We start from the raw sequence: 15,838 nt of genomic DNA, 5'->3' as shown, positions 1-15,838 counted from the left end.
GACCCACTAATGGGGTTAAACATTGTTACGGTTAGACGCATTTTCGGGTTGCACCCCGTGTTGTTCAGCACGATGTTTGACATTTTGCTACACGTGCCGAAGTCTTCAGCTGTTGAAGAGACTCCCAGCAGATGATGGAATGAAACGATGCGACACATCGGAGCACCGGACAGCTTTGTGACCTCGCGGTAACGGAAGGGCTGCAGAGGTGAAGGTTACCAGACGGCCCCTGGATGGGCAGGCAGGGCGTAGCCTTGAGCTGCTGGAGGATCTGCTTCACAACAGGACGGAAGAAATCGAGGATCTCGTCGGGAAGCGGCACAAAGCGCAGCAGCTGAGACAGGCCCTCCAGTATGTCCAGGCTCGAGTGGTGCTGCAAACACAAAGACAAAGATACCCGATATAGACGTAACAGACTGTTGGGGCAAGTGCTGTTAGCGAGCACCTATGAAGGCCGACACAGCACATGAGGGCATGTTTACACACCGCACCAGGTACTTATATGAGGCCGAGTCGACCTAGGGGAGGACCAGAACCGGTTCAGATAATCGTCGCCGGTGTTGGCCATGAGCGAAAATCGAACTCAGGTCGCCGGCTTCGTAGCGCAGCGCGTGCTAACCGCTATACCACCACTCCCCACACGAGACGAGCACGTGACTATCGGTGTAAATGGAGTCTGAGCACAAATAAACGTGCCCATGCCCCAAGTACAGCTGCTACCATTTCTACGACAGAGCAAACCCAGGCACATTTCTCACCGAGCCCAGGTCTATTGTTAAAACTGTGCAGTTCACAGTGATAAAATTCAACCACAGCCATACCCGGGGGTACGAGATCTCGGCACAAATCAATTCCTGCTGCCACCCGAACATTGTCCGGGGGTCAAACGCGGACAGGTGGCTGCCCCAGTCGCAAGGCCACATCTGCGCCGACTCACGGTAAACGCGTGCAGGGCCTGCAGGAAAAGCCCCGGGATCTCGGAGCGCAGCCACTGGTTCCACGCGCTGTCTCGGTCCACGTCCTCGCGTGACGACGGCACTTCAAAATCACCTGACCGGAAGGAGGGGGTGGGAGAGAGAGCAAGAAGGTACGAAGGGGAACCTTATAACTCTTTCACAGCGACGCGTTCTTCGCGTACGTCACCCTGCAGCCAACCTCTCTGCTCTCGTGTGTGAACTTGGGTCAGTTTGGTTCAAACGTTCAGAATGAATGGGGCATGACCCTGGCCCTTGTGCAATTTATTATGTTTTCCATGAGATAATACCAAACACATTATTCGTGTGTGTGGCCAGCAAGCAAAACCTACATTCTCTCAAGTCATATCGGGAGCAGTCACAGGTGGGAAAGCATTGTCGAATTCCTTGAAAGGCTCAACTCTCTCCAACTTATGTTGAAAGCATTAACGCATCAGTTCTGCCCGTACCCCTTTGTGCCTGTACTGGGGGCACACAGACTGTCTCGTAAAGATGATTGAATGTCAATTCATTGCTCATGTAAAGTCGTGTTGCCCGAGGGTAAATGGGCTGCATTGATGAAAGGGTTGCCCGAAACGGATCCAACACTAGCGCTCCAAGGATGACGCCGTTTATGCGCGATGTCAGCCCACTGCGTCACATGTCGAACGATGGCCCGGAACGCATAGTTCCCTCTTGCTCATTAAATATTTCAAGCGCAGATTGAAAAGGGTCAAAGAATTCATGGATGCGTGCGATTTTTTTACACTTTTATTGAACTTCCCGCATTTTATATATTCTTTGAAATCTTTGATGGTTAATATCTTCGTCCTTACCAAGCCTAACGAGGTAAAATATTTACACACAGACTCATCTCATGTGACAATTCGAAAGGAAGCCTCCCATTTTTTATTGAAGACATCAAATCTGATTAATTCTGGGATAAAAATAATGTATTTTTAAATTCTAAGTGCAAATAAAAGTGTGTGCATTTAAAAGCTCGTTTTTTTACCTACTTTTTTAAAAATTCTTCGTTAAACGCTTGCATAGCTTTAATCCAAAAATTGGGTCAACAATTGCTGGAATTTTAAGCCTCACCACTTTTATGTAAGGAGGCACACGTAGGCTGGCTTCCCGAAGAGACCAACACGTTCAAAGCAACCGATTTCAACCACGTCTCACCTCTAAATTTGAATAAAAATAAACTAGCAGAGTCACGTAGGGGCCAACTGAGATTTGATGAAGCAAGAACGCTCACAACCACCAACATCCCGTGTGGGCTGATCTTCTTGGTGTGCTACAGCGTACGTGTGCATAATGCCGGAGTGCCAGTGCAGTGGGAAGTTCACTGCTCTACAAACCCAGAGCCATGGAATTCGATTACAGGTTTTTTTTTAAGCATTGGCTTCAAGCATCAGCATGTGAATGGAGGAGCAAGTGAACAGGAGGTGAGAGGAAGCGAATGATGAAATGGTTCGGATGAAAAAGGAGGAGGTGTTACGAATGCGTTTGTCCATCTAATTTTTGGCGAGGTGGATGCAGGGCGAGCGTAGTCGGGCAACGCACCCTGAATGATGAAGCGGAAACCGTAGCTGCGGAGCGGCAGGAAGGCGAACACGGGCTGCTTGTCCAGGAGTGATGGCAATCCCCCCGAGCGCTCGCCCGGCTCCGCCTGCTCCAGAGGGAACGCCAACGCCAGCTCCGTGGCTTCCACGTTCTCCTTCATCTGACGGAGCACACGTGGCAACAAAGGCAAAGGATTACTAGCCTATAACCGACTGTTGGGGCAAGTGCTGTTCGTGAGCACTTATTAAAAGCCGCCGTGGCACATGAGGTAGTGGGAGGCCGGCACCATTCTTGGCCACCTTTGTCTCCTCCACGCTGATATTTTACACAAGTGCTGTTAGCGAGCGCCTAAGAAGGCCAGCACTGCGCAATGACTGACACACGCCAGCGCACAAATGCATTTCATAAGAATTCGCCAAGATAAAAGAGTGCCGGTGTAATTGTAGGTCTTGCGCCGCTACTAGAGCTTGCGTGTTGTCCTTCCTCCACACCCCCGATTAGCATGGTAGGCGACATACAGCGCGAAAGAACATTACATTTCCAAATTGTACTATTTTGCTTTATTAAGTTTGTTTTCGCTCTCTCTGTGTGTCTCTGTGTTGTCTCTCTAGTAATTCCTGCAGTCACGAAAGCTCCAAATCTCTCATTGACATGTTAATTTCTCCACCCCCCCCTCTCTCTCTGCCCCCCTCTCTCTCTATTTAAGGCCTCGACACAGAGGCGTTGTTTCTCTGTGTGCCTATGTGTGTGTCTCGCTGTGTGTTTCTGTGTTGTCTCTCTCTGCTTATGTGTTTGTCTATGTGTCTCCTGTTCTGTTTTGTCTCTCTCTCAAATTTAGCAATCTTTGGAAGAACATAATCAACCAGGTAGGGTGTTTGGCTGTTATGTTAGCTGACTCTCTGTGTTGTATTGCATTATATTTCTAAGTTCACTAGCTTTGTTTTTTCATTCATTCGTACCTGATAATGATTGCTTGTGTTGCAATCTAAACGTCGCATTCCATTATTTAATTTATTTTCTTTCTACGCGACTTTACGGAAAGAACCAAAAAGTAGCGCGAAAGAAGTTCAACATAGATATAGACATGTACATTGACACGGAGCACGCAAACGGCACGCGAGCGGGAAGCGTAGACGGCACCTTGGCGGCGTTGAGCGTTTTTTTGACGAGCAGCCATCTGTCGCAGCCCGTCGAGTGCTCGATCTCCACCACGCCGTCCCCAAGCTCCCTCTGCTGCATGAACTGCACGCTGCCATCCACCTGCAGCTCGCGAGCACACGGCGGCGAAGCAACGACGGGTCACGTGTACTTTACACAAATAAATACATAGGGAGAAGGCGCGGCTACAAAATCGCTTGGTCGCTCCACTGTTGGCAGTTTGAGGGATAATCTAGAGCGGTGGTTTTCCAAACTTTTTTGGAGACTGTATCCCCCTTGATCATTGGTTTTTTACCCTTTTATCATCTGGCAACAAAACTGACACCCCAGACAGGTTTTCTTAGAGCCTAGTCTCACATGGTGTTGGACCAGATGACACCAAAAGGCGCACAACTCAAAGACAATGCACCATCAGAGTGAGAGCTCAGGGTAAGCATTTACACCATTGGAACCTCCTTTGCCAGTAGCAAAATATGATAATTGGTTATCATATATAAAAAAGGTGTCAGTTTTGTTGCCAGATAAAAGGGTAAACAACCAATTATCATATTTTGCTACTGGCAAAGGAGGTTCCAGTGGTGTACCCCCCCTTGTTGAATTTTGTTCCAACCGTACGTGCCCTTGCCTGACCCAACATGGCTCTGAGAAACCAATTGTCCATTTTGTGAGGTATCCTAACTAGCTAGTAATTGCAAGAGAATAAAAAAAAGTAACCCGTAAAAACAAAGTTTTTCACTATAAATCCTTTATATGCGCGTGGCATCGGTTTTATTTTATTATTCATTTCTGTTTTTCTTGAGTAAGAGTTTCATTTTTTCACATTGGTATTTTAAATTAAATATGAGATTTTTTTTTTTCTAAAAAGTGGAAAATTTTGGAAAAAAAATTTCACGAACATTAATTGTCACGCACAACGAGTCTGTGTGGAAAATGTCAGCTCGATTGGATCATGGGAAGTGGGTTAAAAAACGACCGAAAGATTTGCACGGTCCTAAGCAAGCAAGCAAACTTAATATAAAGGATATAAAAATCGAATCAACGGACGTCTTTTGTTCGCGCTCGCTGGTTACTCTTGGAAACCCGCATTGTTTACGATCAATGAGTTTAGAAAGGATTTTTATATCAATTAAGGTTACTATATGGATTTAAATATTATCGTAGTTATTTTATATTGGCAGATTCATACATGATTATTCACCAATAACTCTAATGTATGATATCATTTCACACAATTATAAATTACTTCACGTACCCCTCCCCCCCCCGAGACAATTGCCACGAACCCCGAGGGATCCACGTACCCTCCCGGTTGAGAAACACTTCTCTAGAGCCCCTCTAGCGGGTATTTGGCCGACTCGTCCACGCTGGCCAGATGTTTTGAAAGAGTCGGAGCGCTTTATCCCACCGCACGCAACCTGGCGATCGACTATATGCGGTGAACCCATTCACGCTGCTGAGTGCACAGAGGGGCGCGGGGAGGGGGAGTAGAGAACCTTGCACCATTGTGTAAACTAATACACTACAGCGACAACAAACCCTTCGAGAAGATTTGCGTGTTATATTATTTTTTAAATGTATGTAATTTTACTTCAAAAACCGCCTGTATCATAGGGCTACAAGGCTGGAATCTGAATAGTCAAATTGTACTTACTTTTTAACATTCCCCCGATTTGCTAAAAAAACTAAGTGAATTGGCAAATTTTTGCCGACATGACAACTTGATTTGATTGGCTCCGTCGAGTGTTGGTGGGTTATAGTTTAAAATGTTGACATTATACCAACACGACGATTCATGAACCAGCAAACAAGCGGATACTTGACACAATTTGAAACGCAACAAACAAGCGATCCTTCAACTAAACCTGTGCATTGCTGGCTCTGATTGTTGACGCCCTTTGACTGGCCGAGTGGGCTATCTGTCCTGGCATGGTGGTGTGGGTACGTGGTTTATATTTGGAGATTGCATGTTCTCAGCGTGGTCGCGTGGATTTTTCTACACGTCTACCGGGTTCTTCCCTCCACATTTATAAACAAACACGCGTTTAGAGTATTTGACTGCTATAAATTTCCACGTGATAAGCCACTTTGTTGAGCTATCATTTGTGGCCAGGTCGCTTCTGAAAAAGAGCTACATAGCTCATTAGGCCTTACCTGGTAAAATAAAAACAATTCTTTCATTTAGTTTATATGTGGAGATGGCTTGTGTTTGTGAGGTGCGGAGGAATGGGATGGTGTGCATTCAGTTGGTGTGTGTGTGTGTGTGTGAGACAAGATGCGTCCTCTAACAATGCATGAGAGAGACACCCAGAAGCGAGTCGCGAGCGGCAGGCAATAGTTAACCTGGCCAGCGGTGGTTGGGGTGGGTGAATCGGATCTGGGTGGTTGAGCGAGAGGATAACAAAGCATCAAGGGGCCCGGTCCCGGTGCTGCGTCGTGGCAATCGTGCGATGTCACCTTGTTGACTATGGTGATGACCCGCAGCCGGTGCAGGAAGAGCAGCAGGGAGGGGTGCACGTCACGGAACAGGTTCCTTGTCTGGTGGCTTTCCGACTTGAGAGGCAGAACGATGCGGGTCATCCAACTGCGGAGACGCAATGCTCGTGGTCACGCGTGGCTCTCCCAGCAAATCAACTGTCGCCCATGACCAACGCACCCAGGATGCGCCCAATCTCGGATGCTAAAGCAGGGTTGAGCCTGGATAATACTTGGATGGGTCACCCGCCCATCCATAAAACAGACAGGTGGTTATGGCTGCAGAGGTTATGGACAGTAGAGGGCAGTGTAGAAAAATCCATAGTTGTACTGTACCACTATCCTCCCCGCCCCCCCCCCCCCGTGCATGCTCCCTGCCTTCACAAACCCGCACTGACTAGCGTGGTGAAGTATGGTAAAATGACCTCCACAATCCGCAAGGCGTGCAGAGGTCAACAAATCTTGTCGCCAGGGACGGTTGCTATAAAACTTCCCCAAGGTACTTGGCAAACGTTAGGGAAGCATGTCACGTCACCCTTTTATTCCCTGTGCCCACAGCGCCAGCAGCCACCCACCTGTCCTCCTCGCCAGGCACCCCAGTGAGGTCCAGAGGCCGCCGGCAGCCCACCTCCTCCTCACCCTCTCCCACCTCGGCCCGCCCTTCGTCCACCCAGTGCGGCAGGATGAGGCCCATGGGGCCACTGCGCCGGTCGAAGCGAAGGTGGAAGCCGTTGGAGTGGATCTCGGGCCTGTCCGTGACCTTGAACACCGACTTGAATCCTATGCCCTTCTGCCCTGTACTCGCGGCGGTGTGGAAGAAGAGTGCACACGACAGCTGAATGGGTCAGAGGGCAGGCGAATGGGAGAGGAACAGTCGAGACAGTTAACGGTGATCGCATTCGCACGCGTGACGGCTGTGTACGTGTCAGGATGGACTCTGACATCGCTCACCACTGACATTAGTTATCCCCGGTTTGGAATCAAAAGCGGGTTGCTAGGTTCAGAAAGCAGCAAGCATGCTCACCAATGTACCACTGTACCACCTCATTGTCATCATTTGTAGAAAGAAAAAAACAAAGATACTCCATATAGTCTTTGTTGACTTTTGGAGCAAATGTTTGTTAGCAAGCTCCTATTAAGGTCGGCATGGCACACGAAGAGGCGGGTAGCCAACAGCACATCAGGCTGCCTTTATCTCCTGAGCGCTGATATTTACACACTGGACCAGGTACGCATTTAAGGCCGAGCAAACCTATGGGAGGGCACAAGAGCAGCTCAGAAATACATCGCCGATGTTGGCCGCGAGCAGTAATTGGACTCGGGTGTTCGGGGGCCGGAGCGATGTGCATGCAGACCAATGCACTGCCGCTCCCCACTAAAGAAATCACAATCAACGCATTCTCATGCCGCGCGGAATTCGAAGCGCGCGACGGCGTGAGCGATCGAGAGGGCGATGGCACCGTTAACGTCGGCACGACCTGGCGCCATTGACACCGGAGGGAGAGGGGGGGGGGGCTTACCGATATAGCCGTACTTGTGCTTGCCCTTGGTGCTCTTGCCAATGTCGCAGATGTAGCGCACGTTGCGCTCGCTGAAGCCAACCTCGTTGTTAAGCAGCGTCACGCGGTCGTTCTCCACCACGAAGAGGAGGCTCGGTGGCTGCGCGTCTGGCCCGCTCGGATAGCTGTTGTCGTCTGCGTTCTGAAATTTAAGAACAATTTCACTAGGTAAAGGCCCACTAAGCTACATTGCTCTTTCTCAGAAGCAACGTGACCATAAATGACAACTAAATGAAGTGAATTATCACGTGGAAATCTATAGCAGGCAAATACTCGTTAACATCTCGCCACAACGGCGCCCAAATGAATGCGCATGCGAGGCCACGATAACGACAACAGAAATTCGAGGAACATCTCAAAGCAGGAAAAAGTCATCTAACATTTCCAAGGTGGATACGTAAAGCTGTCAGGTTTATCGATGATCCATCTATCACCGATTCACTCTTCAGTCACTCGCTCACGGGCGGTCAGTCACCCCCCGCTCACTATTCTATTGCTCCTGCCATGGTTATGGTTCATGTGAACTTCAATCATCGATTCCTCCAACAATATTGAAGACTTAGTTCATCTCCTCTGTGCTTATTTAACCACCACCACACTGCTGGTCACAACACTTCTCTTTTTGCTTCTTCCCTCGCACTGCTCCACAGTGCAATTTTCCCTCCCATTGTCTCTTTTCGACAAGTTTTTACAAGAATAACCTTGCTTAATTTAAGAAACATATCGACTCCCTTCGATAAACACCATGAACAGTGCCACGTGTTACTCGCCGCTTGGCATTTTGGACCTTTGAGCCTGTGCTCGCTAAGTGCGATACTTTTTTTACATAACATGAGAGGGTCTGGAAGATGGAAGTCCATGACAGAATACACTTGGCAAGAGCCAAAGTATATACAAAAAAAATCTATAGTATTCAGAAATTGATGATAGATTTCCTCTTTAGCTCACAGTATGATAAAAACGAGGACAGCCCTTCGTCAATGCCCTGCGAGGTGAAGTCCTCCCCCCACACCGCATCAGTTTTGGTGGTTGTTTGACCATACTTCACCACAGATGATCAGTGCGGATTGGGGAAGGTAATGAAAGCACACTCATACGTGTGCGTGTGTGTATGTGTACAGGAAAGGGTGGTCTTGCACAGATGCCATATTTTCTGTCCGTCTGCTACAGCAGAGGTGTAGGGAATTCCAAAAAGACCTACATCTCTGCTTTATTGACCTGGTCAAGGCCTATGATACCATCAAAAGGCCTAGGCCCTGGGTTGGTTCTTCGTACTTTCGGAGTCCCTGACCCTCTGCTCACGATCATTAAGGACCTTCATGATGGTGAGCGGGCCCGGGTAAAACAACGTGGCCGGGAGTCAGAGCCATTCCCTGTACACCTTGGGGTGCTACAGGGTTGTCCTCTGGCTCCCACATTATTTAACATCTATTTTGACCACGTAGTTCGTGAAGCTTCCAATAGCTGTACTGGGGGAATTTCCATTTGGTACAGATATAATGGGAGGCTGATCGCTGCCCAAGTGCGGTCAAGGGATGGCTCCCTATTGGTCAACCAAGTTATGTGTGCCGATGATTTGGTAATTGCTGCTCATTCTGAGGAGTTAGAGACGCTACTGCTGAAACTGGAGTGTGCCACTAAGAGGTGGGGCTTTACCATCAGCCCCACCAAAACTAAGCACCTGCCTGGTATTTTGTACCATCGGACACTCCACCCCCATAACTCCCAATCGCTGATGGGGCAGTTGTGGAGAGAGTGGAGAGTTTCCCATACCTGGGCAGTGTGCTCATGACCGGCTCCGGTTTGGCAGCAGAGGTCTCACTCCAAATCAGTCGAGCAGCAATATCTTTTCATCGCTTGCGTAATGCTGTGTGGAAGCTATCTGGTCTGTCGCTCCACACGAAGCTTTGGGTCTTCTCAGTGAGGATCATGCCCTCCCTTCTCTACGCTTGCGAAACGTGGACCCCCCCAAATGGAACATCTTTGCCGGTTAGAAAAATTTAGGCTGGCCTGCCTATGATCAATCCAGGGTTTAACCAGCCTGGATTGTGTGAGGAGCTCACAAATCTTTGAAAGATCTGGACAAAGTCCCATCGGTGAGCTCCTCAGACAGGCAAGGCTCCATTGGCTGGGTTATGTAGCCAGCATGCTCAGCCACCGGATGCCTAAACAGATTTTGTTCGGCTGGATAGAGGGGGCTAAATGGGCGTGGCACGGGCTAGAGAAGAGATGGAGTAACGTGGTACAGGAGGACGTGGAGCTGAGTGGACTTGCCATGACTGATACCAGCAGTGTCAAGATCGGCTGTGGAGGACGCTCGTGAAGGACGCTGCTGCTGCTGGGCAGTTGGAGGCAGTCGCCCTCCAACAACAACGGAGGGCGGAGGAGCGACGCTCACAACGAGTGGAGCGCCGGGTGGTTAAAGCACAGTAAAGTTGGCACAGTTGGGGGCACAAGTGGTGCATCAGCCAGTCATCTTGGTCATCTCAGTCAGTCGACCCGTGGCACCTGCTGGGTCTGTCCCGTGACCTCCTGCCAGCGGGCGTTCGACGTTCGACACTTCACGTGGTCTCAAGGTGCACATAGCCTGGCACAAGCACCGTAGTGACGTCACAGCCACTTAGCGGAGAATGACGGTCGTTGTTGTTGGTGTGTGTTGTTGGTGTGTGTGCTGGTTTGCAAGAGCGCAGGCAGAGCGTCTTGCCTGCACGAGCTCCAGGACGAAGTGCGTGTCTTTGCTGTAGAGCTCCGAGGACAGGCGCTCGAGGCTGCGCCCGATGCGGCTCTGCTGTACCTCCATGAGCCGTGCTGCGTCCTCGCTCAACTCGACGCCGATCCCGAACTCGTGCCTCCTGCACTCCGCCGGGAAAGACAGGCAAGTGCCCAGGGATGCGTTCCCCCATTAGCAAAAACGTCCTAATTGCATGGCCTACGATATACGGTGGATATACTTGCTATTAATGGCTGCCGGGAGCTTCCGGGCTGTGGGAAAAAATATGGCCCAAATTACAACGTTTTGGTGAAATACATAATATTTCGGATTAATCAAATAACTGGAAGTGACATTATTAATGACGTCACTATATTAATAATCATAATAATGTGCGTCATTAATGCGGCGACGTTTCCGCGCTTTTCCTGCCAATAGTAATTTTTAATTATCCTAAAATCTAAAAAGGATACAACATTTTTGATAAAGATTTCAAGACCCTAGTTTTTATATCAGAAACCCATCCTGAATACTCATACGAGGGATGTTTCTCATGCCACCTTTTCAGATTTCAAGATTTTTAAGGACAACTACAGAACAATTTCGAATTATTTTAACTGTGGGACCATTTACCGCGTCTGCTAACAAGAGACGTCACCCGATGTCATGGTAACCCCACTATTGTCAGAAGCACAGAAGCGACATCATATTTGCCACGTCATTTTCTGAGGTGCTTTTGGATCATCCGGATACATCTGACCATTAGCAGAGATCGTGTCTGTGGGATTTTTTGGCCGAAATGTGATCGGCAAAAACCATCCACTTAAGAAATGGACCCCATTCAGATGTAGCAATGAAGAGATTTTTGTCTGTTTATTGACATTACTCATTAACTGATTTTTGTGTTTAATTTGTTGTCCTTCCCCCGCACCTCTAATTACCACATACGGTGCAAAAGAAGTTCAGCATATGTACTTGATCCTCTGCAAAAGCGCAGTGCACTGTCCAGCTACGTTAACTAAGCCACAAATCACATGACGCATATCATCATCATCATAATGTGGACTGTAGTAATACCGCCAATTACTTACCCAGGAAAAACCATTGTGAGTCTCAAGAAACCTTTTTCACACTGAATTGTTTGGCCGGTCCTACTGCCGAGTGTACGGCTTGTTCGGTTGCGATGCGCGCTGGCGTGGAGGCAGCTCCTCACCGGATGTCCTCCACGATGGCTCTGCACGGATCCTCCACCGTTGGGGGGATCTCCTCCGCGAGTGGCGCCTCCTCCCCCTCCTCCACGTCTCCGTCGGCGTTCGTCGCCTCGGCTGTCCCCTCACCCTCGGACGCGGCTGCTCCGTCCACGTCGGCCACTACGTCCGAGGCGACCTCCTCCACCACCTCGTCTTTCTTCTCCTCCACCTCGTCAGTCTTCTCCTCCACCTCCTCGTAGGTCGAAGGCGCAAGGGCGAACTTCTGACAATCCTCCTCTTCATCCCCTGGATTTCAGTTTCATTCGGTTACAATGTCGTCATCATCATCAATCATCAACAACCATGGTCTGAGCAGCAGGCATGCAATTACACATCAATCCATGCATTTAAATATAAACTTTATGCTTATTATACGTCCATTGAGGAGTCCTTTTGAGAATACATAGGTTCCGGTTTATGCAAATCATATTCAAATGATATGTTACACTTACGGTAATGATGACAAACATAACGGTGCAAGGAGATGGGGAAACAATGAGCAACAATACAAACGAGACGAAAATAAGAATCGACTCCTGAATCAAATCACAACAATCCATAAAATCACTCAAAAAAGGAGGGAGGGGAGGGAGGGAAAGTCAGGTGGAGTCATTGGTTTGGGGGGTTCAGACAATGAGCTCTTTACACACGGGGACCTGATTTCACCTCTTGTGAAAGCACGACTCTTCCACCCAGTACATCTTTTTGATGCGGTGCACTGATGCAAGTGATGCACGAGCTCTGTGAGCACCACTGCTGCCCCCTGAGTGCGGCTGTATCAGGGTCATAGCTACCGGACGAGTCGGAGGTCTCTTCATCCTCGGACTCAGAATCTGACTTGGACTCGGACTCCACGGATCCGCTCTCCTCCTCCTCCTCACTGCCATTGGTCAGGTCAGAGTCTGAAGCAGCAGCAGCAGCAGATTTGAATGCCTGACAAATGAAAGACAAAAATAACAAAATAAAGCGAGATTATTTTACACATTTTAAATAACATTGTTTTCCAAGTGTGTGCCACATTATATTTGCTCATACACAAGCGTGGCGAGATACCCCCCCCGGCGACCAGCAACAGCGTGGGAGGCGGCGCTCGTCGTCCGGCAGCTGGAGCGATAGAAGGGCCGCGACGTGCACACACACACGGGCGCGCATCGACATACACGCACCCCCGCACACACGCCAGACGCGCCCACCTCGTTTAGAGCACGCATCGCGACGGGACGGAGCGGCGCGCGTGGCGCTGCGTGGGGCTCCGCCTGCATTCGGCGCTGCAGCTCGCGGCTCCACTCGGTGATGCCGAGCAACAGGCCCAGCTGCTGCAGGCGGAGGCGGTCACGCGGGTCCGTGGCGACGCGCCCCAAGAGCTCCCGGGAGCGCGTCTGGCCCAGGGCGCGGCCGCAAGGCTCCAGCAGCACCTGCGGGCGCAAATGCGCAGAAGGAACAACGACCCCCGCTCGGTAAGCCTGGTGGACGCTCGGAGCAAGTAACACGTCAATTAGGACGTGTGGTACGTGTGCCATTCTTATAGCACAAAGGCTATTGTGACCATGACATTTCCATCTAGAGTGACATTGATTTGTTTCAGGCACTATTTATTTACTTACCATGTTTTCAGTAAATTCTCGTGGGTTTCATGTAAAAAAAAAATGTTTTTGCTCACAATAGTTTACACATTTACTCCATCCTGCAAGGTACTGTAATTGCCACCACTGCCTATGGTCTTGGGATGTGGTTATTTTTGTAACAGGCCTACTTGGCTCACTTGGGTCTTACCAGCTGAATTAATAATCTCTTCCTGCAGCACTGGTTGACAATCAGTGACAATATTCTTGGTTCTTTCGGTAAAGTCACGTAGAAGGGAAATAATAAAACAATACAAATAAAACAATTAAATTCTCACGACGTTTCGATTGCAACACAAGCAATCATCATCAGGTATGATTATTGCTTGTGTTGCAATCGAAACGTCGTGAGAATTTAATTGTTTTATTTTTATTATTATTTCCCTGCAGTCACGAAAGCTTTAAATTAAAAATCTGTGACAAGTTACATACATTGACCAGAAATCAGTTGAACGTGGGTGTATGGTTGGGAAGCTGGGTGTGTGGCTGAGTGGCAACACTAAACTGCGGGGAGCGTGTCGTAGGAAACAATCTGGTGACAGTGTACTGCCGAATGGAGTTGATGATGACCAGCAGGGGCAGAGCTGTCTCTGTGCAGTGGTGTAAACATTGGGAATTTGGCTGTAGTTACAATATCTACGGTTTTAGTGAAAACACGGTCCAGCTTGACAATGGACTTATGTAGGTGACTGTAATAAAACCCCCTGTTCAACAGGCTCCTTACCTAAAACCACTCTGGTGTCTTTGCTTGCTTCAAACCACACACAGGCCCGTGTTGTATTAGACAAGTTTTTAAGTATTCAGACATTATTTCCTGGCATGCCGTAACAGCCTACACATTCCTATAGGCCTTCTCTACGTACTGAATAGTTTGTCTAAAACATTACCGAACAAATCCAAAGTTATTTTAATGTTCCAATCTCTTCTGTACAATACGTTTGGCAGTGAAATGTGTAACGTACAACAACCCCTATCTCTCCACTCCTTAGCAGGGTCAGCTACTAGATCGCCTGCCTTTGCCGCCGCACTTCTACTTCCGATCGTCCACGGCATATCTTCGCTCTTCTGTCAGCCTGCATTGCAGCTCATGGTAGAACTCTCTGCAGCGGCAGTAGAAGCGACTCGCAACCTCCTTCTCCTCTCTACACCAAGGACCAGGACCGGCCTTCGTTTCTCTGTGGCAGCCCCCGCCATCTGAATGCTATCCCACTGCATATGTGCAGTATCAAAAAGAGCAGCACTAGCAGCAGCACCAGAGTTCAATCTACACCAACTTCTAAGAGACACTTGAAGGCCTCATCTCTCTTGCCTGGCTTTCGAGCGAAACACCGAGTTTGGCTCCGCACCTCAGATGTCCTGACATATTGTGTGCGTGATAAATTGCATAATTAAAATTATTAAATCTGTATCAGTGGAGGTCACCTATGCTAAGATCCTGGGGTTTCGTTAAACCAGACTTTCAAGTGTCGTGAGTTCATGGTTTTTGCTCGGTGACCAAAATAAAAAAAAGATATTTTTAAATCGTTGGTTTTGGAAAAAATTCTGGCTCTAAGAATAAACAGAAAAATTACCATCTCGGTTTGACCTCCACACGAAAAAAAACCACATCTCTTGTAACAACGCATGGGAAAGTGCCGCCATTTAGGTGAATCAATAACTCAAGAACAATTACAGAAAATATACGATGTAAAGATTTTGGAGGCCAATGGGGAAGTGATGAAAATGGGGATGATGATGAAGCTCATCCTCACCTGTGGAGCCAAAGCCTTGCACAAGCGGAGAGGAATGCGGCACAGGCAGTCCAAGACGAACCTCGCGGCCAGCTTGCCCGACGACTCCTCATCCTCCATGCTGGACTCTGCACACGCACCAGGCATTGGCACGATGCTCAAATTTAACCAAAATTATCCCCTGTACTCAAGATTCCCGCAGCCTAAATCTTGACTGAGAATATGGGTACAAACTGAGCAATCATTGGAAGGACGCTATCAACCAGTTTAAGTCATTACTGGCTGTGATGTTCCCATAGTACCACCTTCCGATGCTCGTTGTGCTTTACGCCCATTTCAAACTTGCACTTTCACAGGGTTCACACTAACACAGCCACTTCGCGCGCCGACCCGTGCGTTGCGGCTCTGCGATCTCCCATTAACATGCTAATCTCCCATTAACATGATAATTTTCACCTGGCAGCCTCTTGATTGGTGGAAAACCAATCACCGTCGGGTTGGCTGCCCACAACTTACATTATCATTGGCTGCTGACATTTGGGCTACGCCCATTTCAAACCCTTACAAACAGTTTGCCTTGGAAGCTAACCCCCTTTTTCCTGGAGATGACCGCTTGTGTTGCGATTGAAACGTCGTAGTTTTTTGTTATTTTCTTTGAACCTATCTATGTGACTTTACCGAAAGACCCAAGAATATTAATTCCTGCAGCCTCCAGAGATAATTATCGTGAGGCACAGAGCAGAAAGACGGCAACACTGTGTTGGATTATAACCCGATCTCTAATCGCATTCATAGAGATCTAATCACACGTGTGTGTA

At 48.5% G+C, this 15,838-nt stretch overlaps 1 protein-coding gene across 2 annotated transcripts in view; it reads right to left on the bottom strand.

The window, feature by feature from the left end:
* LOC133345297 (uncharacterized) overlaps positions 1-15,838 on the bottom strand; it is a 74,022-nt gene that overhangs the window by 33,778 nt on the left and 24,406 nt on the right. For both annotated transcript variants that reach the window (XM_061555945.1, XM_061555936.1), the window contains exons 14-25: positions 15,042-15,148; positions 12,862-13,083; positions 12,463-12,601; positions 11,632-11,914; positions 10,413-10,560; positions 7,670-7,850; positions 6,725-6,944; positions 6,132-6,258; positions 3,660-3,779; positions 2,520-2,679; positions 938-1,050; positions 220-373 (exon numbers count right to left, since the gene is read on the bottom strand). In XM_061555945.1, the coding sequence (XP_061411929.1) occupies positions 220-373; positions 938-1,050; positions 2,520-2,679; positions 3,660-3,779; positions 6,132-6,258; positions 6,725-6,944; positions 7,670-7,850; positions 10,413-10,560; positions 11,632-11,914; positions 12,463-12,601; positions 12,862-13,083; positions 15,042-15,148 (1,974 nt within the window). The remainder of the gene's footprint in view (positions 1-219; positions 374-937; positions 1,051-2,519; positions 2,680-3,659; positions 3,780-6,131; positions 6,259-6,724; positions 6,945-7,669; positions 7,851-10,412; positions 10,561-11,631; positions 11,915-12,462; positions 12,602-12,861; positions 13,084-15,041; positions 15,149-15,838) is intronic.

This window comes from Lethenteron reissneri, chromosome 3, assembly GCF_015708825.2.
Source record: "Lethenteron reissneri isolate LAM-NWPU_2019-01 chromosome 3, ASM1570882v1, whole genome shotgun sequence".
NCBI classification, from domain to species: Eukaryota; Metazoa; Chordata; class Hyperoartia; order Petromyzontiformes; family Petromyzontidae; genus Lethenteron; species Lethenteron reissneri.
The sequence above is the reverse complement of the archived record's forward strand: the minus strand, read 5'-3'. Positions and strand labels throughout refer to the sequence as shown.